This window comes from Squalius cephalus (genome assembly GCF_949319135.1).
Source record: "Squalius cephalus genome assembly, chromosome: 10".
Taxonomy (NCBI): domain Eukaryota; kingdom Metazoa; phylum Chordata; class Actinopteri; order Cypriniformes; family Leuciscidae; genus Squalius; species Squalius cephalus.
The window spans coordinates 16,821,699-16,845,492 of record NC_137131.1 but is presented as its reverse complement, the minus strand read 5'-3'; the positions used below and the strand labels follow the sequence as shown (position 1 = coordinate 16,845,492).

General features: G+C 38.3%; 2 protein-coding genes across 9 annotated transcripts in view; one reads left to right on the top strand and one right to left on the bottom strand.

The window, feature by feature from the left end:
- evi5b (ecotropic viral integration site 5b) overlaps positions 1-13,815 on the bottom strand; it is a 58,198-nt gene extending 44,383 nt beyond the window's left edge. For 3 of the 8 annotated variants that reach the window (XM_079884849.1, XM_079884854.1, XM_079884850.1), the window contains exon 1: positions 12,776-13,016. Coding sequence is in view for 4 of the 8 variants with exons in the window: in XM_079884846.1 (XP_079740972.1) it covers positions 12,703-12,744 (42 nt within the window). In the remaining 4 variants the exon portion in view is untranslated. The other 5 variants (XM_079884848.1, XM_079884853.1, XM_079884846.1 and 2 more) reach the window with 3 other exon arrangements.
- Positions 13,816-14,938: 1,123 nt separating this feature from the next.
- rpl5b (ribosomal protein L5b) lies at positions 14,939-23,358 on the top strand. Its single transcript, XM_079883610.1, has 8 exons — positions 14,939-15,058; positions 15,515-15,584; positions 15,670-15,785; positions 17,824-17,958; positions 20,252-20,454; positions 20,651-20,828; positions 22,403-22,491; positions 23,193-23,358. The coding sequence occupies exons 1-8, from the start codon at positions 15,056-15,058 to the stop codon at positions 23,287-23,289; spliced, it is 891 nt and encodes a 296-aa protein (XP_079739736.1). The 5' UTR covers positions 14,939-15,055; the 3' UTR covers positions 23,290-23,358.
- Positions 23,359-23,794: the final 436 nt, after the last annotated feature.

The window sequence follows — 23,794 nt, the reverse complement described above, 5'->3', positions numbered from 1 at the left end:
AGCATATTCTGTCTTGATCATCTATAAATCATGTTCCGGGGGCAGGTTTATGTAAATTTTAGGGTTAGTGATGTCACTAGCCCGGGAGGAATGTCGTGTTGTCCCTACCAGCCGTTTGTACATAGTCCTTAAAGGGGGGGTGAAATGCTATTTCATGCATACTGAGTTTTTTACACTGTTAAAGAGTTGGATTCCCATGCTAAACATGGACAAAGTTTCAAAAATTAAGTTGTACGTTTGATGGAGTATTTCTGTGCCAAAAATACTCCTTCCGGTTTGTCACAAGTTTCGGAAAGTTTTTTTCGAGTATGGGCATGTGTGACGTCAGATGGGGCGGAATTTCCTCATACGGGTCCTAAGGGCACTTCTCCCGGAAGGCCGCGCGCGCACCCCTAGACCAGAGCGAGAGAGCGAACAGTACGCCCATCAAAGCGCTGTGCTCGCTGCAGTCACAGGACTTTGTTTGTTCCATGCATTTCGACGATGATTGTTTTATAAACAAGGCCCAGTTCGACGCCGGATTTGCAGATCATCTAATGCTTAAGGATGGAGCAGTCCCAACGATAAAGGTTCACGGTCGTGCGTTGGAACCGCAGGCGGTGAGTAAAACTGCTTCAAATGTCTGTGTGTTGTTAGCTATCGGCGCTTAAGCACCGCCCACACGGCACGCCTACAGCCGCTCGTTTTTTTTCTGGAAAGACTCGGTACAGCCTATCTTTCTTTTATAAATATAATAAAACTAAAGACTTTTTGGAATTTGAAGGATGCAATACTACTCTATAGGTACTCAATATTAACATGAGAGTGTTTCACTAAACTCACAGAACTGTGACTATATCACCCCCTAAATATAAATAAGGGGACAGCCATTTGTCGTGGTGTCCGAAACCATAGTGCACGTTATTGAGTGCACTGCACTCATTCAATCCCATAATGCACCGCAAAAGAATACAACCGATGTACGCTCAATGGCTAGAGAAAACCCATAATGCACTGTGAGAGTCGTGCACCGAATGAATTCCCGCATCTGAACAGAAGATGGCGCCCACAGATGAATTATCCATCCATCCATTTTCCAAACCGCTGGTCCAATGTGGCGACAGCGTAAGATCACACAGGTACTGTATAAACTCCTGTATATAAAATACTGTAATAAAAACATAATTTGGTTAAGCCTAACTTATCCTCTCAGGGGAACGAGTGTTTTCATACCCTGAGAGGAGAAGAGTAACTGCTAGGAAACAGAATAACAATATCACTTCATCTGCCCTGGCCTTCTAAATGATTCATGCAGAGGTGCTGGGCTGTGTTTGCTGAACAAGACAAAAAAAAAGAGAGGAAGGTCAGGCCTCATGTATTTTCATTATGTTTAATGAAAATCCCCAGAGATATCTCCCGTCTTCTAACAGTGGAATTATTATCTACCAAGTGCAACAACAGAAACGGGCACATGAAAGGCAACACAGACACATCTGTAATATCTGTGTGCCATGGGCCACAATGAGATGTCAATTTTTAGACAAGAAATATCATCTCTGTGAAAAGGCGTTGTGAAAAACAGAACTTCTTGCACAATCAACATACTGCAGAAGGAAACAACTATTTCATATTATATTACATGATAATGAAATGATTAATTGCAAGTCACACCATTTTTTTAAGGTGAGACTGAGCATAAAAATGCTATAATTCACTTTACAGTTTGGGATGTGCATGAGTAATTGATGCAGAACTAGTAAAAACGCAATTAGTATAAAAATGTATATATATTTTTTGTTATTATTATTTTGATTTTTTTGATTTATTGATCATTGAATTTGCATTTTTTAAATGTTAAAGGTTGAAGAATTTGCCATTCCTATTAGAGATGTATAAAACAAATAAAAAAATACTGTGACCCAATTCTCTCTTTTTTTCATTAGAGAAATAGAAGTGTATGTATTGGACAGAGGCAAATTAGTTCATGACTTCAAGCCTCCGTCATGACCCCAGACTAATCTCCAGCTGACAATGATATACTGTCAAAAAACCCTGGCAGGCAAACCTCAGCTCATCCTGGAAGGTGAACAAGAAAGTGATGTGCATGCACTTTCTATCCGCACTGCTGGTGGTTCAGAAGAAGGAAAAAACAGACTACATGGACTTTTGAACATGCTGAAGTCAACACAACACTTTCCAGCAACCCATTAAATGGCCAGAGGTAGATATCCAGAGTGAGAGCCAGAGAAGAGAGTGTTCATTATAGACAAAAAACAAATAACATGTCAAGCTGGGTAGAAACCTGCAGACACGCATGCTGGCACAGATCCTGCGTTGCACAGGAAAACAGGAAACAGCGGCTAGAGATGACCACGTTTATTAGTGGTGCGTCCTTGGCTGACATTGCTAATGCAGCACAAAGCTGCAAAAAAACATTTTGTTTGCAAAATTTATAATGAAAAAATGTATCTGTCTGATAGAGACTAGAGTCAGACGTGGGGTCTAGACTGAAATGATTATATGCATCAACATTCACCCTCATGATATTTTGAAGAATCTTTACAAGGCTCTTAAATCTGCATTTACTCACTCTCATGTTGATTTCACGTGTCACACAAGCATTTGAACGTCTGTGTTTACTACAGTATGCGTGTCGTTGTAAATCTGTTCATTATAGAAAGCCATCGTGTCTTTTCAGAAGACTTGGATTTGGATTAGACCACGATTCAATTGATTATTTTTAAGATGTCTTTGCAACATTTTTTGGATCTTTTAAGTTTTAGAGTGGACTTTAAATGGAGGGACAGAAATCTCATCAAAAATATCTTTATTTGTGTTTGGGAGTTGAACGAAAATCTTATCTTTAAAACAACATGAAGGTGAGTAGATGACAGAATTAAAATTTTTGGGTGAATCATAGCTACCTTATAAATACTGTAAGCTGTCAGAGTCTTGGAAAAAAACTAACTTTATATCGCAAATCATATTGTTACATCAAAGATACATATCATCGCATTTTTATATCGCGATATCTCGATATAGCGATGTATCGTTACACCCCTTATTGATATAATTAAATAAATGACTCTATAGGGTTTTGGTCATATGGCCCACACATAGGCTGTTTGTGTTCGTGATTAGAATACTGACCAAAATAATTGTGATTATGATTTTTGCAATAATCGAGCAGCCCTAACGCCAGGTTTTACCTAATTTAGAGAAGGCCATTTGAGTATGCAGGAAAGAAAATGAGACTTGAGTTGCTTCTTTTTGGAAGTCTGATGATATCATAAGGACTATTTATTTTATGGTTCTTTTTTTATCTAGTTTTGAACTAGATTTTTTATGAACTTTAAACTAAGGGTACAGGAAGCAGTCATGTCTTTAGCTAAAGCTCTGTGTCCTCAACTGTTTGTTATGGATTCTGATTCAGCTGTCCAAATAGTCCACAGGAGAGCCAACCTGCTGCCCTAACAACACACACCAATATAGAGAGAGCTTTAGGACAACAACTGACAAAAAAAAACAACAGCTATTTATCATTTCCAACACGTGTTCAGTACAAGGAAAATAATTTCGCTGTGAGATGAGGGAGAGGTTTAGGCTTTTGACAAAAGGCAAAATCAATCAATATAGGCCTAGTCAGGACTTAAGTTTTTTTTTTTTCACAGTAACCTATAATAGATTCAACTATAGTTCAAACTCATTTAAGTTCAAAGCAATTTTTCAGTCAAAATAATACTTCTAATAGTATTGTGTATTCTCTTACTTAATTTGCCTTATAACAATTGTAGGTTGACGCTTGGTCTACCAACATGTCAATGTAACTCATTGAACAACCACAAAAACACTAGTCGAAATACTTCTAGAGTGCCACCAAGCCACTGTTTTATGTAAGAGCAGTTGCTCTGGGCATGTGACAAAAAGCGCAAAACTTACTGGTTGGTTGGCCAACATTTTCCATAGTGTGATGGAAAAGAGATTAGAACACCTCTACGTAAAAAAAAAAAAAAAAGTTGCATCGACAGCAGCCAAATGTCTGAGTTTTAACAGAGGCATTAACAGGTGTTCATTAAAATTTAAAAGTTACTGGACTGAATGTTTGTCTTTCTGTAAAATATAACCAGAGGTTCAACCAAATGGAAAAATGTAGCCCCACCTCAAATGGTTGCATTAGACAACTTCACAAATGAATTAATAAACATTTCTACTGAACAATTCATGCAAGTCACATTTCTGCTTTTGACTTCCTTTGCTGTAGGCAACGAAAATTATTTTCTGCACCAAAATGCTTAAAGTGCCCCTATTATGCCATTTTTAAGTTTCCTAATGTTGTTTTGGAGTGTCCTACAACAGGTTTACATGCATCAAAGGTCAAAAAACTGTTTAATTTTCTCCACATTTTCAATAATTCTCAAACAGCTCGTCAGATGAATCAATCTCTCTAAATCCCTCCTTTCCGCAAGCTACTCTGCTCTGATTGGCCCGACAGCTCAGTCTGTTGTGATTGGTCAACATGCCCATTGCCATAAGAACGTTAGCTCTGCTTGCCCTGAGGCTTCCTACACCGTAAACTAAACACCTTAACGAACAATGACGTCAATTTTACCATATCAATGCGAGCACGAGTCCGATGATGAAACATTGGAAGAACTATTCATTCAACCCGAACCTCCATCGCAAGGACAACTCTAGCAGGACGTTTCAAGTGCATGTCCATCAACAAACCGATTATTTTACTTATACTTAATTATTTACCGAGAATTTTTCTTTTATTACGGTGAACATGTGGAAACTGTATCAATAACAGTGCATACATTAGCCGAGCTCTAGCGTGAATGACTGATGTAACATAAACGTTGGTAAAACAAATCTTGCTCCATGCGTAATCTTTCCTCAAAGTAGGGAGAACGACAGACGATCTGCATTAATAGACACAGTTTTAGGTAATAGTGGCCAACAAGTGAGCAGCAGAAGTATTTCAGTAAGACAGTAATAATGTGAGTTAGTCAGTTAGCAGGAGACCTACACAATATAAAACTCAAAACTATTTTGAACACCATCTTTTAAGAGCAAGTGGTTTGCGAATCCTGCATTGAACTCCGAGATTTGAGAAGCAGTCGTCAATAAAATAAAGGGAACACAGCAAAAGTTTAGGATTATACTGCTGTGGTATTTTGGTAAAGAGGAATTTTAACCAGTGATTCTTCACATGCTCGTCCTTGGGCAGTGGCACATCAGGGCACATCACGTACTGACTTCAACGACGGGGTAATAATTTGGCAGGGGGTTGAAATTCGGCACAACACCTGTTTGAGGTTCAAGTTTTCCCTGGTGTCTGCGCGCAATATGCTAATGTTTCATCTCGATGTCACAACGAAACGGATGATGACTCGTTTGGAAAAACGACTCATTTCATTGACTCAGAGTCGACTCTTACTTTTGAAAGACAATAACTTTATATACAGTGAACTTTCTGTTTTAAAACTTTGCAGGATGTTTTCATTCACTTAGAGCTATGTTACACACTACATGAAAGGTCATTTTCAAAAATCCATAATTGGGGCCCTTTAAATTACATTTAACCCAAATTTTACTCACAAATGCACTTTGCATAAACAGCAGACGAACAGTAGAGCTGCATGATTCTGGATAAACTGAGAATCTTGATTTTTTTGTTTCAAGCAAAGATCACGATTATCCCATGATTCTTAACAGACAAAAGCAAAATAACATGTAATAGTAACTAACGATTATTTTTTCTACCGAATAATCTAATGGATTATTTACCTTTTCTGAATAGCCGAATAATCCTTTGGTTAATTTACCAATAAATAATAACCGTAAATAATCTACGTATGAACTTTAACCTATTTTACCTAATGATACGATTTATCACTAAAGACAAGTAAATGCAGTGCCTTGCACCCACGGCAGCTCGTAAAAAACAATTTGCTGTATGAACGCAGCCGTATTGAGCACAAAATATGGGACTAACAACCGTATTCTAGTGTTGTATAAAAATTCACTATAATAGTCCAAATCCTTACGCTGGCGTCTTGTCATTTTGACGTAGGACAGCCCCGGATGTTTTCCATTCAGATGCTCCTTTATAGAAGTTGTGCTGCTATGGTAAGCCTATGCCATTTCAGTTTAACAGAGCACCATTTTATTTGGTCTCTGTTTAAAAAATGTCCACACTTTAGATCAGGCTCGATATTTTTGTAATAACAGCTACTTTTCAGCATGCCCGGGAGTCGGAGCCATCATCATTGGAGATGAACATAAACAGCGTGACGAATCGACGCATTCCACGCAAATAGACTAACTTGCGATTATGCTGACGCGTCGTTCCAGCCCTAGATTAATTGTGCAGCTCCATGCATAGTCAATGACTTCATGGCCCAGATGGTCTGCTGCTTCCGTATTAAGTAGCACACTTTAGAGACATGTTTTAATGGAATGCAGGGCTCGACAATAAGGACTGCCCGATGGCCATGACCAGCGTAAACGACGTTCAGAACAGTTGACGCAACTGTCACTTGCCCAATCGGGCCAGTGTTGCATCACGAAGGTTCATCATTTGCACAAGTTTTTAAGCCTTGCTAATTTAAATATTCAAGTGCAAGAAGATGCAAAACAGAAATCAATTCAATAGAGTGAGAAGTTTTGTGTGCGCACCCATCTGAAGCATATGCCCAAAAAGTCGCTTCTCAGACAGCGTGCAAATGCTAAATTGAGCTCTCTTTCACATCTTCTTGCGCTTGAATGGACATATTCACACAAAATTACATTAACAAATAAAATACATAATTTGTTATATCTTAAGTGAACAAACAGTTGAGAAATAAAACGCATGTGTAACAGTACATTGGATCCGTGCAGCTCTTAAAGTGACAGCAGCCTGATAATATTCCTGCTGCTGTCTTTGTTTTAATGTTAATTAAACAACAAAGGACAAAGAAAAAAATCACTCACTGCTCTTGACTGAATAACTAACTATAACAAGGATTAATCTAATTTATACAGTGAAGACTATGCAGTGCTATTTTACATTTTATTATTAGGCTAATTTTTTCTACCTGAAAATTACTTTTAGACTCAAAATTAAAATAAACACTGCTTTTCATGTTTTTAGGTATGTCTGTTCTATTGTATTTGTGCTATTGCTCGTAATTTGAGTATTTGTTCTTATTTTATTACTGACAGTTTACTTGTCTTAAACAATAGAGGGTTTGTACCTACGTCACGATTTGGTCAGTTACCCGGATGCGCGGCCATATTGGAGGTACTTGGATGTAAACAACGGCATGGACTGCACTGTTTATGTACTACTGAACACATTGTTACACTAATTTATGATGTCTAAACCACGGAAAAAACACATGGAAGCTGCAAAATCATATAGAGAAGGACTTAGTAAGCAGGAAAGAGCGCGAAATTGACAAATTAAGTTAATATGTGGTAAAGATCCGAACGAGCTAGCTTCTCTAGTCCTTACTGCAATTCTTCCTTCTATTTCTAATCACGACATTGGCTACGTTCAGATTGTCAGTCCAAAAAAAGCACATGAAATCCATTTCAAGCTACATCCGTGGTTTGAAATCCTATTCAAATCACATATCAGGAAATCCACTTCAGTCTGAATGCTCTGATCGGATTTTGCGTGGTTTATGTGACGCCTCGTAAAATGTAAACATCAGACGTTGTTATAGGGAACATGCTGAAAGTCGCTGCCGAAACAAGGCTGTGTTGTTGCAAAGTGCCGGACGAGCAGAAAATTATTCTTTTTGAAACGTATTTTGAAACCGGCGCGGAAAAAGAGTTGTGCATACCAGCCTCCTACAGTTCTGTGGCAGGCTCAAGACGCAGTAGTCCAGCGCGGCGGCTACACATTTCCATGTTGTAAAATTTAAATAAGACAACATTTCTATTGCAAATGCAAACCCCTCCATCAACGCAACATCATTGCCGTATTGTCAAAGAGCTGAGTGCGTGGACACACAAATCGGATCTGAACAGTTGCGATACACAGTGTGGACATAATTTTAGATCATATTCCAATCGGATACAAAGATAATCGGATTTGGACTGACAGTGTGAATGTAGCCATAGTGAACTACTTTACGTCAATATTTTAGCCATAGTCAACGCTTCATTTACACATGTGGCTGATGCTGTGCCTCTCTCAACCACAAACGCCATCTTTCATCAGTTTTTTGCACTTCTCTTTATCTTTTGCCAGTCTATAGAACTCGAAATGTTTTTTCTTGGTGCGACCGATTAGTACAGACCAAAACACGACCATTTTTCAGCAGCAATAATCAGCCAAGTTTGCAAGTCCGTTCAGTTCAGTGGCATTGTTTACGTTCAATGCCTCCAAAATGGCCGACTTCCGGATTGATGACGTGTAGTGAAAACCCTCTATATTTGATTATTTAGTTAGCCTAGTAGTTTTTGGTGTCACAACCTTATTTATTAAGGTTATGGGTCAAAAATCACGAAGACGTGACTAGGCGTATTTTATGTGTTTATTATTTTTTGTGGTGGGGCCAGTAAAAAATTAGCAGGGCAAGTAAAAAATTAGCAGGGCAAGTAAAAATGTGAACCGGGCCATTAGAAACAAATCCTTAATGTTGAGCCCTGGAAACTCTTCAAACCACACTAAAACCCTATTCGGACGGGATTAACTTCACAAGGGTAGATGGAGTAATGTAATTTTACCACAAACCGTTTGTAATATTAATGGCCAATTCGCACGGGATAAGATATCTCAGTAAAACTAGCAGAAGTGGGAGGGTTAACTCGATTTGCGCATCGCCGTCACCCTCCTGTCGTCATGTGCGTATTACGTTGCATCCTGATATCACGTGCGCAAAAACATATAACCTATATTTATATACATAAAACAGTTATGCCTGGTCGAACGATGTATAAATTAACTTCATATTGGATTGTGTTGGTAATAGGCACTTACCTAATGCTAAAAGATGTTTTGTGCCTCTAACAAGTGCTTTCGATTTTCTTTCTGATCTGAATGGTATGTGGAAAACACTTGAGTTTTGCCAGAGACTTCTCCCAGTGTCTAGAACGCAACTGAATGCTTTTTCAAGCGCCTCCATACTTGAAAAACCATGGGAAACTACTTTTAAACACGAAATGACTAAATATTTACGTACATATTTACAGCGGGTCTATTCGCACGGGATTAGTATTACCTGTATAGTATTATTAGTATTTTTACTGAAGGTAAAAGTTGCCGTAATCTTTACTGACACTGTCCGAAACTATTACTGAGATGTAGCCTGGGTTTCCCCATGCTGCCTTGCGCGCAGCGCGATTTTATTCATGCTGCTAGGCAGCCTGGATTCCATGGACCAGATTTTCACCTCAGCGAGGGGACCAATCACAGAACGGGGAGGGAGCAGCAAGACGATGACGACGTCTATGCGACACACCGAAGCAGTTTGTTTATATCTATGGATCCAACATGGCATCAGAGGCGAAGTTACCTTTCGATGCAGCCTTAGATAGTGTTCTAAGTAGTTTAGAACTCAAGTTTATGTCGTCTTCTTCCTCGTCGAATTTCTGTCGCTCTACATACGTCATCTGGTATAATTGAAACGATTGGCTATGAGCTACGTGCAGGCGCATTTGATAGACATTCGTAGCGCCCAATAAACGGCTCTGGGCATTCGTAAACCATGCCTCAAATACAAGAAAATTAACATGTGGTTCCCAGACCACGTCTCAATGAGACTAGGTCTGACGTTAGCCAGGCTAACTGAGATGGCACACTCGGACGAGACTAAAATCACTGAGAAGCTCTGGTAATTATTACTTTACCCCACCTCTCCGTGTTAAACTAGTCCCGTCCGAATAGGGCTTAAGTTTAATGATGTCCTCTCTGTATGGGTCTGCAGCAAAAGGCCATCTCCCAGGTGGCGTCTTATCTAATGATCTTCTGCAACAGCAAGTGTAAATCATGGCTGCACTTCTAGTTTTCCAAATTGTTTTTCAAAGGGGATGATGACAGAGCAGCAACAATACATCTGAATACCGCATGATAAAAAGGTCTTTGCCAGCATAAGACACGACATAATAGCAGAGTCACTGTTACACCAAAAAAGGGCCTTTCACTGTGCGAAACAGACCTTTGCAAATAGGGCTTCAGGATACCTTATACTAAGCAGATTTATTTTGGTTGCATTATATTTTCCCGCTTTCTTTCACCAGTCAGCACTTTGCTTTGAGGGAATCTGCTGGTTTGCTTACGTCTGTGCACTACTGCCTGACTCAGTCGTATAAGGCTAGAAATTCCCTCAGTCATGCAGTCTAAGATACTCTTGAAAAAGGAACTGCAATAATGCCTGTCTACAAAGCAAACAAGTTCCATTTGCTCAAGCCAAATGGAAGCAAGATGTTTGTCTGAGTGTGTTTGTCTGAGTGTGTATGTCTGTAAAGGGGTGAGAAAAGAAGGACAGAGAAAGAGAGGGAGTAAAGAGCAAGTTTAGACAAGGCCACTTAGAGCAAGACTTTAACAAAGCATTCCGGCAGGGGATCTTCTTCTATTCAACGTGACAAATTGTATGAAGTGAGATGGAGCAATGCGCCAACATGGCTGGGTCGTGTGAATAAGAACAATGAATGATCCCAGTATTTGTACAGGGAATATATAACATCAAAGCTAAGCAAAACACAACGTTGTCCCTACCAGACAAGAAGCGTTCTAGAAGGCAAGTAGAGGCAAGCCATTTAGTCGCATGAATTCGGTTATAATCTCAAGCGACATTTACAGACACCCACAAGCCATTACTAAGAAATCTTCCCTCAAAGATTACACATCAAGCATTAGCATGCATTCGCTCCAAAATAGACACAAGTTCTGTTCTAGAAGACTGTCAGAAGAATTACGTTTTCACATTTAAGATTATCAGCCTGAAAAATCCAGGAAATCTTGTCATATGACTGACAAACATACCTCAGGTCACACTACAGTCAACTTCCTGAATCCGCATGTTCCAGTAAAGTGCTACAACAGCACATAACAGTGCAGTTTGTGTGCACAGAATAAGAAGGATGGGGTCACAGCTAAACTGGATCAGCAGTGATCAGAGGGGGATCAGCTGTAATCAATGCAAAGCCAGAGTTAAAGATCCAGTGGTTCACGTTTCACTCGTGGTTCTAGCGACCTTGATGGGGTCAGAGGATGAAGGTGAGAGGTAAGTATCTGAACTGAAGATGGTGCTTTTTTTCTTCAGTACAGACTTCCTGGGCTGGATATCTCATCACTCTTGAAAATGTAAACACCAAGGGTAAATGGACGGGAGAAAAACAAAGTAGTTGGCAGTTTTCCTAAAGCCATTGATCAACTAATCGCACGAATCTGTATGGCCCTTATGTTTACATTTCATTAATAAAACTATTAGGTCAAAATGGACTTAAATGGTGATGTTTAATAGCACAACAGATTATAACAAGAGTAAATAAGCCATCAAAAATGCCCTTTGACACATGATTCTTTAGACATTGGACAAAACAGCTTTACCATACCATTAGTTTTAAAACAGCTTTTCCACAAACATTTACATTCCGAAATTTGAATTAGAGATGATCACTAGAATGTTCTTAATAAACATAATATCTGTCTTTTATTAAAATGACTAATTAAACGCTATGCAAATGTTTTTTTTTGTTTTTTTTTTTTTAAAGAAGGTAAAATCAGTCAACCCTCATTTTTAGAGGACAGCTTTAGAGGTTTTTATATTTAGTGAATCATTATATTATAAGCTACTTTTATCTTTTTTTTATGTAAATATTTGTCACTATGAAAATGGCACTATGAAAACTATGAAATATCAAGATTAGATATCATGTTGTCCCAGTACTTATTGATATCCTGCTCAACATCTCAAAAGCCTTCTAGTCACTCAATGTATAAAAAAATAAAACATATAATGGCTAATATGGCTTGGCAACATGTTATTTTGAATGCATACAATAGAAATACTCCCATGATGATCAGATCATCAGAATTCTTGATGCTTACTTTGTGTCATAGTATAAAAACACAATGTACTAAAGTGTTTGTTTCTTTTTAAGGTGGTCACACTCTCCACTAGTTTCCTCTGATCTGGGTCTCACCCCACCCTAGACTAAACGTGGCACTGTTATCCGTGACAATGTTGTGACCACATACACGTGCACACTCTGATCACAAATGTGGACCTATAATTCAAAACTCAAAATAATAACGCTAAAAAAAATAACAGAGCAAATCCAATGGCATTTATCTCTTGGCAAACAACCCAGCTCATAACATCAGTCGCACAACATACGCGTGCATGATTTAGAGTAAATCTAATTATAACAATGATAAATTGCCAACATATGGCAGATTATATCAATATAAACTATAGACTAGAGGAATATGATACATTATGCATACGTTCTGACCAGTGTTAAGCTGAGTCTTATTGAGATGTCTGAGACTCTGGCTAAAGGAGTTAGCAGTGGTGGCTAACGGACAGTCTAGATCTGAACCTGTAATGCTGGAACTGTTTTAAGAGTCTCAAAAATGACAACTATTCAAACTTATTTTAGTATTTAAACTGTGTTTTACTAGCTGACAAGAAGCTAGATGAATTGACCCTGAATAACTAAATGGACAACTATATAAACAACCACAACAAACAACGGACGTTGGTCGGCATTTAACGTTACCTCCCTACTGCAACAGGCACAGACACACACACACACACGCATACTAGATTAAAACCCGTCTCAAACTGTTTACCTTGAAGTCTTTTTCAATTCCAGGGGTTTTAGCTAAATATTAACTTTCCATGGAGCGAGGTAAAGTTGCATAACCTTGCGCACACTGAGGGTTCAAGCCCGTCGTCAACGGTCAGTTTTCACACTAGGGCAGGATTTCAACAGTCCAGTCCATAGAGAGGCTGAATGTGTAAAGCCCGTGTGGTGTGTGCGCAGACAGCAAGGCAGTTACCGCAGCTCCTCTAGCAGTCACTCATGCCATCAGAAGACGGGCTATGCGCTGCGGCTGCGCTGGACACAACTGCGCATGCGCACACATGCGCTGCCTGCAGGGCTAAAATCATCTCTCTACCACCCTCTGCTGTAAACAGTAGGCTACATGTAAACACATGAGTTCCGACAACATTAATGTAATACATGTTCTCATGTACTAAACTCGTGTGTTTACATGTTAAAACTGTGTGTACACTGTTAAAAACAGCCACACTTAACAATTTCAAGGTCCACCTCTACGTTTTACCAGATATCTTAATTGTGCATCTTCAGTGATTAAATGTACAGATGTAATTCATAAACAAAAGGCAATCTTTGAAGACATAATGAAGAAAATGTAGTTATTTCATAATTATTTACATTACAATGAGTCTATCTAGGCCTATTTGTTCCTCACAATACCCTGCCATAAGCCTGTATCTATAGCACTAGTAGCCAATAAGTTGTCACAACAGAATGAACTCAAAGCAGTTCAACCTTATTTCTTTGTAGTGAGCAAGAGTTTTAAATTTAGCAGTTGCAATGTTTTCTGGATAATCCCAAAGTATATTTCATCACTGCAATCAGAATCTCTCAATATTTTAAATCATATGCTGTATAGAGATTGCCCATACTTTTTCATATTTTCTTAAAACATGCTCTTGTGAGAAGAATATGCCAGACAATTGAATAAACAACTCACCATTAGATGGCTAGGTCATCTGCAAAATGTAGATTTAATTTAGAAGTTAGTGACTAGACAGACATTTCGGATAGCAGCTAGCAACTAACACTGGAACTAACTTTTCTGGTTTTCCTTGGTTTTGCTGACGTTAATCTCATTTCTTTCTGATGTAGGACACACCTTTCGCTCTCCAACAATGCATCACTGACGCAGCAATTAGCCTATTAGAACTGCTTTATACGTGGAACCTATTTTAAGACACAAAAAGAGAATCATTTTCTCGATGTAATTAGGTTAATGTCTTCCCTTTTAAAGGTGTGCCTAAAAGTCAAGCTGTCAAAATGGGTTTGTCTGCATTTCCAAAAAGAAAACATATTAAGGAAAATTCTGTTAAAATTATAATAATTGCTCCAGATCTCATAGTTTATGACCACTGTTTACATAGTTCCATCACAATGTCACTTCCATCTCATCTGAAATTATTCATTAACAGCATTTTGTGCTGAAAATAATGGATTTGGAAATTATATTTAAATAATATATTTTTTTAAATATGTATGAATATTTTTAAATAATATGAATAATAATATTAACACAAATCATTTTCCATAAATAATACACTTTTCCACAATTATTTCTGTACAGCTTAACAGCTTGATTGCTGTAATTTTCTAGTGGATAATTTTCACAATTGTTGCAACCTGTTGCAAATAATCAGAAAAAAATAAAAGTTCTACACCCAAATGAACAATAAATCTAATTTTACAAAATAAACATCAAGATACAAATAAATCTATTACAAAAATGTCATTACATGTAATATCTAATATCATCTAAACATATTCTATTCCAACAAAAACATAAGTAAAACAAACAAAACAAAAAAAAAATTTGAAATGGCTTATGTTTATTTGACTAGCCTGTTTCTTTAGATGTTAAACTGTGCATAATTTATATTTTTATGTAGGCCTATTTTCATAGTTTAATTGACTGTCTAAAGGTAATACGATTAAATCTATAAAAATAAAGCACAGTAGGCTATAACAGCTAGTAGACAGCTAAACGGCATCTTCATGTAATAAAATAAAGCCAGTAGGCCTATTTCTTGGAACAAAGCGATATGAGCTGGACAGATGTCATTGTTAATAAGCATTATTCATACAAATGTGTTTTGGCTAATGTTCGCCTTTATACATCCAAAAGAGCAGGTGTCGCTGTGCTTTCCTCCTCACAGTGTTGTTTTGACCCGTTGTCGATGGTATTTACCGAGCATGCGCACATCATTCTTTCTTTTCCAGGGCAGCCGAGTCAAAACTCCCTAGTTTGACTCCAGGCTCCGGCTTAGGAGACTGAAAAGTCTACAAAATGGTCAGTACGCGCCGAAATACTTCTGTTATTGTGTTCCCTAAAGGTTGATTGTCTGTTTGGTGCGCTTACGTTACAGTGTGATGACAGATAATAAAAGGATGGCATAAGATTTTCTCGGATAGACAAGAGTTCAAACGTGGCCTTATGGCTGATTTCAAACCCTTCCCACATGAGTTTCAGAGATAGTTACACACTGTAATGAATATTGGCAATATTGCTAATGTTTTTCCGCAACCTCACACGCACTCAAAAAGCACAATATGAATATGTTATTAAACGCCTAATCGCGGTCTCGCGTGCAGTTTAATGTTGGCATGATATGCCTCAATTTTTTTTGCAGGCCTTTTGCAGTCCTATCACTTCAGATTTCATAGTAGCAGACATTTCCATTTGTTTTGCGTCTACAGGTTGATTATCTGATGTGATTGGCTTTTAAAGTGTTTGTTGTCCTTTTAGGGATTTGTTAAAGTAGTGAAGAACAAGGCCTACTTCAAGAGGTACCAGGTGAAGTTCAGGAGAAGGAGAGGTAAATGCAGAACTTTGAACAGTTTGCCTATATGAAGTCATACAGACAGGTTTCATTTTCATTGTATTCTCTTTTTGCTTTTCAGAGGGAAAAACTGATTACTTTGCCCGAAAGCGCCTGGTTATTCAAGACAAGAATAAGTACAACACACCCAAGTATAGGATGATTGTCCGCTCCTCCAACAGGGACATCATCTGCCAGGTGGGTGTAAAGCTGCTCACCATTTGCCCCATGATCATTTATGAAGTGCTCATGCAGCAGGATATTCTATAATGCTGAAAATCAGTACTTGAATAGGATGGGAGATTATACAATATAACTATACAATATATTTATTAAATGTGTACATGTAGGTGCATAGCAGTTACAAATAACGTACTTGCATTTAATTAACATTTGTGACCCGTGGTGGCAAAATTACTCGCAATGGGCAAATTTTCAAAAATGAGTTTGTCATTCTCTATTAAAAAAACCTTCAAAATGATGTATGATTTTTGTTGGAATCAGACAAAAAATGACTGAAGTACACTTGTTTGGAGTTGATAGTCAGTAAAGTAAATTGAGAGAAATCACGTTTGTTTTCTAAAAGTTCCTAAACAAAATCATCTAGCAACCATAACCTAAAATCCTTGGTAATAACACCAAATTTTATTATTATTATTATTATTTTATTTTATTTTTTCTCATGATGCGACAATTGTTTGGTTTACATTGAGACAGACTATGTATTAAGAGCTACTGTGTTGCAAGGATCTGATACTAAGATACACATCAGATGTTTTTCCCCAAAAGTTAACCAAATGTTCACTTAAGACTTTACAGATGTTTGCGTGAATATTCGCCAAGACAGATATCTTGAAATATTGTAATTCTGTATATGTGTAGATTGGGATCGCCCACTGTCTTTGTGCTCACGCTTTGGATGCGCTGACGCGAGTGAGATCGTTTTGTTTACATCAGCATGAGTTTGAAAATCACATTTCATTGGTTTAGACTCGTGCCAACAAGAATTCGCTATGAATATTCACAAAGTTGAAATGCTGCGCTTTAGAACGATACCAAACTTGTACTGACAGGAAGTGCGAGAAGTGAGCAGAGAAAAACGGCATTTTTCATGGACAAAGGAAAGTTACTCAGCACAAATAAAGAGAGCCTACTTTTAGATGTTAAAATGCTATTTGGAGTATTGGGATCGCTAGACATCTCAATTTTGTGAACCTCAAATTCATTGACTTTTTTTCACTTGTTTTGCCTGTAGCTCGTTAATAGACTGTGCGCATTCCGACTCATTTTGCCAGTGTGGGTCAAATTTGTTGTTACACTGTTAACTTTACCCCTAATTGAAATCCAAACCTTTTGGACGCTCTTGAGTTTGTGAGCCATTGCACACGCTACGGCGAGCCATGACCATATGGGCATCAATGATTTCCACGCATTTTCTCACCTGCGAGCTCGCATGACAGCAAAAATCATACAATGTATCCTCAAATTCATTAGCAATAAATGTGGGAATTTTCTACAATGAACATGTAGTTACACAGTAAATCCATAGTCTTGTGGGTATTCCATAGCCGCTTTTCCACTGTCGGGCCGAACGGTTCCAGTTATATTTCCACGAGCATGGTGCGGCAGGATTCCAAACCGTTCTCGGCCCGGAATTGGCCAACCATGCTGGTAGAACGTGTAGTGACTTCGCAATTCGGGTCACTTCTCTGTTGTCTATCAGTTTCTCTGTAGCTGGCTAGCTAAGCGTGCTATTTGCGCGACGTAAACAAATTAATAGTATTAAAAGAAATATCTGATCATCCTCCATAACATGGTCGCTATTTACATCTCATATCATCTGTAAACTATTGCATTACCTAGGCAACAATTGTATTTGTATTTATATTACATTCCAAAGAGTTCCGTTATCAGCCCCACAGTGGAAAATGAAATCTGTTATCAGCTCCACAGTGGAAAATGGAACCATATTTGTACCGGCTGGGCCGGATCGGCATGGAACGGAACAAGCAAAGAGAACGGTTTGGCCCGACTGTGGAAAAGTGGCTAATGTTAGTATATAGTAGTTATATTTTATGCATTAAATGTAGTTTTTGAAAACTGTATTCTAAAAATGTTTGACATGCATGTTCTCATTATTGTGCATAAGATGAATCAAGCTTGTCTGTATATGAAATCACTGAAGAAATATCCCTGTGGAGTCAAATGTGATTTTAAGATTTGTTTGTTTTTCCAGATTGCCTATGCCAAGATTGAGGGTGACATGATTGTGTGTGCGGCCTACTCCCATGAGCTGCCCAAGTATGGCATCAGTGTGGGTTTGACAAATTATGCTGCGGCCTACTGCACTGGGCTGCTGCTCGCCCGCAGGGTGAGTCTTGCACTTGCCTCTTATTTTTACTTATTTCCCCATTGAAATTGATATATGAAACTTTACCTTGCAGATATGTCTCAAGAACTAGAGTAGTTGCATCAAATTAACTTATTATCTAGTGGTTCTTCATGTTGACAGATATGAAGAAATATGTCTGTAAAGAGTACTTTCAGTTGCAGGAGATCAAATTTCTCAATTATGAGTATCAAATTGCGCTACTCATAATTGAAACTGCAAAAGGGGTAGCACTCCTACATGTACTATGAACTCAAGTTTTATTCTGTTGAAACCTTGAAAAGGTTAGTCAATCCAGATTTAGCAAAGGAATTTTAGATCAATCATTATATAGATATTTTGTTGTTTAGCCATGAAACGTGATTGTGTCCCAGTTTGCATACTAAACATCCTAAATAGTGTTCACAACAAGCGGCAACCTCCCCATCTGTCTCTTGAAACCAACACGGAAGTGAGTTAAACTGCAATTCGTTGACTGGCCACTTGAGGCTGGTGTCAAAAGTGAGTCAAATCTGTATCTCCCCCATGTTAAAATGCCAAATTTTACAGCAGAAAAAAACGTTTACACAGCCTGGTGTCTGTATGTGGCTTTGGTCTATACAGTTAATTTTGCCCTTCATGACAACTGTGAGGGGGGTGATTTTTTTATTTTATTTTATTTTTTATTTTTTTTATAACTCATCCGTTTAGTTGATTAATATTTAAAGTTCTGCATAATTAAGGGTGTGTCCACTTTTGAGTGACAGGTGGATTCCCGCTGATGTCAATGCTAGCCGTTTGTCTGCTGTTAGCCGCGTCACTTCACCTCAGCAAATTTTAGCTGCTGAACTTGCCATCTCTGCAGTGTTTTGTGCTTTTTTCGGGATTATTTCATACAATTTAATACACCCATTACTTAGCCCACGGCTTTGGATTCCGTCGTTGTCGTCGAGTATCGTTCGAGAGAACAACCAGCGCTGTATTTCAGTTGTTTTCCTCTGTGAACATGCACTAATGGATGTCTGACAATTTCGTTGCTTTTTGGAGTTTTCAGATTTAAAAAAGGTCTATAGATATAAAGGCTCGTTCGTTCTGCTCTCACGGAACAGATAGATTATAATATGCTTATGTACCGTCAGATGAAATCCTGCAGGTGTCGGCGCTTTCTCCGTTCATGCAATAAATCCTTGAATGAGCGTGGATTTCTATCGCATTTACTTGAACTTCATAGGTAATATATGGTTTAACCCATTTGAGAGGCGGACAAAATCAGAATTTAAAATGGACTGAATAATAAGCTCTCTACTAACTTGACGAGCGATGCCGCTGACGGACCATAGACTATAAAAAAAGAGTGACTGACATGTAACTGTTATGCACATAAATCATTGTCACACATACTCTCTCAGAATAGTTACTGCATAATACATTTTCAACTAGCAGAATAGTACAGAATCACGATACACAGTCTCAATTGTAGCCATGTCTTTTAACTATTATAATATTTCGAAGGGCAAAAACAGGAACTTTTAATTGGCTTTTCATCATCAACTGTCACTTTAGCGCGAGGCCCTGTGCAGTCGCAGACTTGGTACTTTCCATAGGGTACTTTCAGTAGCATATAGCATTACCTCCCAAGCCTGAGCTAACTCGATCACGTCGAGCGGTGAGCCGCGAGCGTGCCAGGCTCCTCCAGCTCCACTCACGCCCCGCCTCTTTGCCCATTTTCTGTTATCCGGGAGTGATGCAAGGTGACGCGAGGCCAAGATGGCGACTGCCGAAAAATGCTCTTCAGAAACCTACGGGTGACGTCACGGACACTACAGTCTATGGTTCACAATTAGAAAGTGTGTCCCAAATCATAGTATGTTGAAATGAGTATCCCATGATATCCTGATGGTCTACTGTTTCCAGTGGAAATTTGAATTGCAAATCAATGCACACTCCAATGCACATGTCAAACTCCGCTCTTGGAGAGCCACTATCCTGCAGATTGTAGCTCCAACAAGCTCAAACACCTGCCTGGAAGTTTCTAGTAATCCTGAACCCATCCAGACACATTAGCTTTGACAGTACAAAGAGAATGTTTTCGCATGTGTTTTTAATGATCTCCAAATTTGGTTTGAGTGATAAGATCACAATGCTCTTGCAATCCAATCTTCTCTAAGAGAGTTAATATCAGGAGTAAATGGGTCCTTAAGCAGTTCTTTAACACTTGAATGAATTTTGATTCTGGATAATTGATATGAGGGCGCAAGCACTGGTTCTAACTGGACAATTGTGTGCTTGCTTCCAGCTGCTGAACAAATTTGGCCTTGACAAGGTGTATGACGGCCAGGTGGAGATCACCGGGGACGAGTTTAATGTGGAGAGCATTGATGGACAGCCTGGAGCTTTCACCTGCTACCTAGATGCAGGCCTGGCCAGAACCACCACTGGCAATAAGGTATTTGGAGCCCTGAAGGGAGCGGTGGATGGAGGTCTCTCCATTCCTCACAGGTAGATCTACCCTCTTACCGTTTGTTCTAGGTTTTCCTATTTTATATAATTCTGTCTACTTGATGACAAATCTTGAAACTGAGCAGCTTGTTGCTGTGATTGCAATTCAAGACGGGACTGATTTTAAGACATGTTTACATTGGAATCATCAAAAGTGCATGAGCTCTGTTCATTAATACTGTGTAATTTCTCTTAGCACCAAGCGATTCCCAGGCTATGACACTGAGAGCAAGGAGTTCAATGCAGAGGTCCACCGCAAGCACATCCTGGGCCTGAACATCTCAGAGTACATGAGATACTTGATGGAGGAGGATGAGGACGCATACAAGAAACAGTTCTCTCGCTTTATCAAGAACGGCGTTACCCCTGATTCAGTATGTACTGGGTGTTTTTTAACAGTTAAAGACGCCTGATATAAAGTGGGTTGGGCTTAAAAGATAATACTCAAAACAAAGTTTTAAAAAATAAAAATTAGAGATGCACGTTATATCGACCACCATATCGTATCGTCCGACATGTTCATTTTTAAAGTTATTGTTATCGGCCCGATACGAAAATTTGGCCGATGTATTTAAGCTGATTATTTCCTTTAGCTGAGACGCTTCAGATGCACACTGTTCACCATGATGGTTTTGAATAGCTTAAAATATGATTGAAATCACTTAAAAGAAAAAAGAAAATATGGCAGAAAAAAAAGTGCAACATGCTGTGCAAGTCTGTCACATTGGCTACATAAAATTATAATGAGAACATTTATAATTGTGTGCTTGGGACATGATTTAATAGTGAGACTTTTTTTTTTTTGTAATCAAGCTTTCAAATTATATACAAATTGGGAATTAGATTTATAAATTTTTCATATCGGTGCATGCATACCTATTAAAAATAAATAACCCATCTCTGATTCTGTATAATCTTAAGTGGATGGAACATTCAAAGTTGACTTCTCAAAAACCATGCAAAATGACACTAATCCATATGACGGTAGTGTGTCTTCTGAAGCAAAGTAATTAGGTGTGTGAGGGGAAAAAATTTGAATCCTTTATAAACTATAACCCATGGCTTCCAGGCAAGGCGCTTGATGTAAACGTCAGCACGATGTGAAGCGTGACATAAACACACTAAGTGATGGTTTATAATAGGGATGCACCGATACTTTCATTTTTAATACTTGTCGACACCTGTATTTTCACTGCATTTGTAATTTTAAAATGTATTGGGTAGTGAAACCAAAAGAATATAAATCATATTAGTTGGCTTAATTTGTTAATCAAATATATATTTCCTTCTGTTATTTCCATGCTTAATTAAGCCTGCTAAAATGCATTGTATGAGTTTGTTACGTTCACTTTTCATTCGATTGCTCTTATCATATTTTATCTTTCATTTAATAGCACAGCACACATTTAGAACAGCTCCAGCAGGGCTCAGTGCTGAGGATTGGGTCAGTGGTACAAATGATTAGACGCCAGTGAAATATCAATTCTTTATTCCAATTTTGATACTACCAGCCTTATTAATGTGAATTTAAAACATTATTAAACGCAAGCAGTCAGTAATAAAATAACAAAATTGTTTAGTATTCCACTAATTAGATACATTTACTTCATAGACAGCCTTTTTTTTTTTTTTATCCCCATTATACACTGTTGTCAGTGTTTCTTTGTCTGGACACAAACACTGTACACACGCTGCCTATCGGTTGTTGGTATCGGTGCATCCCTAGTTTAAAATTTTATTTTCCCTTGCATACACCCATACATTTTGGGAGGGAGTTTCCCTTTAAAAATTGCAAATCCATGACTTGGTTTCACATTAATGTAAGTTCAGTATTTCATGAACACAAGATTAATAACATCACCATTCATAACTTCAGGCTTTATCAGCCTACTTTACTCTAATATCTTGTGACAGTTTTGCTATATTCTAATGTGTGTCTCTTCCTCAGATGGAGGAAATGTACAAAAAGGCACACGCAGCCATCCGGGAGAACCCAGTGCATGAAAAGAAGCCCAAGCGGGAAGTCAAGAAGAAGAGGTACAGATCTTTTGTTTGGTTGCTTCATGTCTTGTGCTCTTAGGTTGATGTTCATGAGCGTTTCACAGACAAGGCTTAAGCCTAGTCCCAGACTAAAATACATGTTTTAACTGAAAGCAACTTGCACTGGCATATCCTAAAATATATCAGTGTGAGATGCACACCAGTAATGTTTTCTTAAGGCATGTTTATAAAAGCTACTAAAAGACCTAATCCTGGCTTAATCTAAACCCTGTATGACAAAAGTATTTTGTCAATTAAACCATTTAGATAAGGTTTTATGTCCATAATAACTCTTCTGCTGCTTGATGATGATACCCTTTCAGACTGAGCAAATTGTGGTTGGTCCTACATTTGCACAGTTGATGCATATTTCAAGACGGGGCTGAGAGCAACTTTGGTTAATAGTTGGACATTTAGTGTCAGTGGAGCCATTACAGGAAGTTTCATTGTTTTAAATTCTACTGGAGTTTTTTCAGAACGGACATGAATTGTCAGATAGTCACAAGTATAATTCATTAATGTTCCTTGCAGTCTAAGTAAATCAATGATCTTGACTAATGCTTGTTTGGTCAGGGAAAATTGGTTAGTCTCACCTAAATGACTGTTTAATTGAAATGTAGTGCTGTATTTAAAGTTGATTTTCTGGGAGAAATTGCTTGCTACTTGTGTTTGCTAAGATTGAGTGGTTCTCTTTCTAGATGGAACCGTGCCAAGCTCACACTGGCTCAGAGGAAAGATCGTGTTGCCCAGAAGAAGGCCAGCTTCCTTCGGGCTCAAACTGCAGAGGAGGACTAAAGTGCGATCCTTTGTGTCTCCTCATATTTGTGCAGAAATCTTTTGTTCTAATAAATATTTCAGAAAAGACTTTGTTTCCGTCTCATTGCTTATAACATTTAATAAGTTGGTGTATTTTCAAATGTTAATGATTTGTGTATTTCCTTGCTTTAACACCTGACTTTAGGGAAACCTTTAGCATTTACATAAGTAAGTGGCAAACAATGGCAATTTTATCTTTCAGTTTGCTGTATTGTCGTGAACACTCTTCTGAATGAGTGAATAAACTGAAAACGCACTGTCAGGCCAGGAGTTCAAAACATGTGACCTGTGCTCTGACAGCGCGTGATCCCGATATACACAGAATTGCAGTATTTCAAAATATCTGTCTTGGCGAGTATTCAAGCAAACATTATACGTAATGTCTTAAGTGAACGTTTGGTAAACTGTTGGGGGAAAATATGTATATTTTTATATTAGATCTTTGTGGTACAGTAGGTCTTAATATATTGGCTGGCTGTTTCAT

What these genes read in the sequence shown, in the direction of transcription:
- rpl5b (XM_079883610.1), top strand. An exon ending in GAAGTTCAGGAGAAGGAGAG is followed by an intron (nt 15,585 to 15,669) that starts GTAAATGCAGAA and finishes TTTGCTTTTCAG; the next exon opens with AGGGAAAAACTGATTACTTT. An exon ending in GGCTGCTGCTCGCCCGCAGG is followed by an intron (nt 17,959 to 20,251) that starts GTGAGTCTTGCA and finishes GCTTGCTTCCAG; the next exon opens with CTGCTGAACAAATTTGGCCT.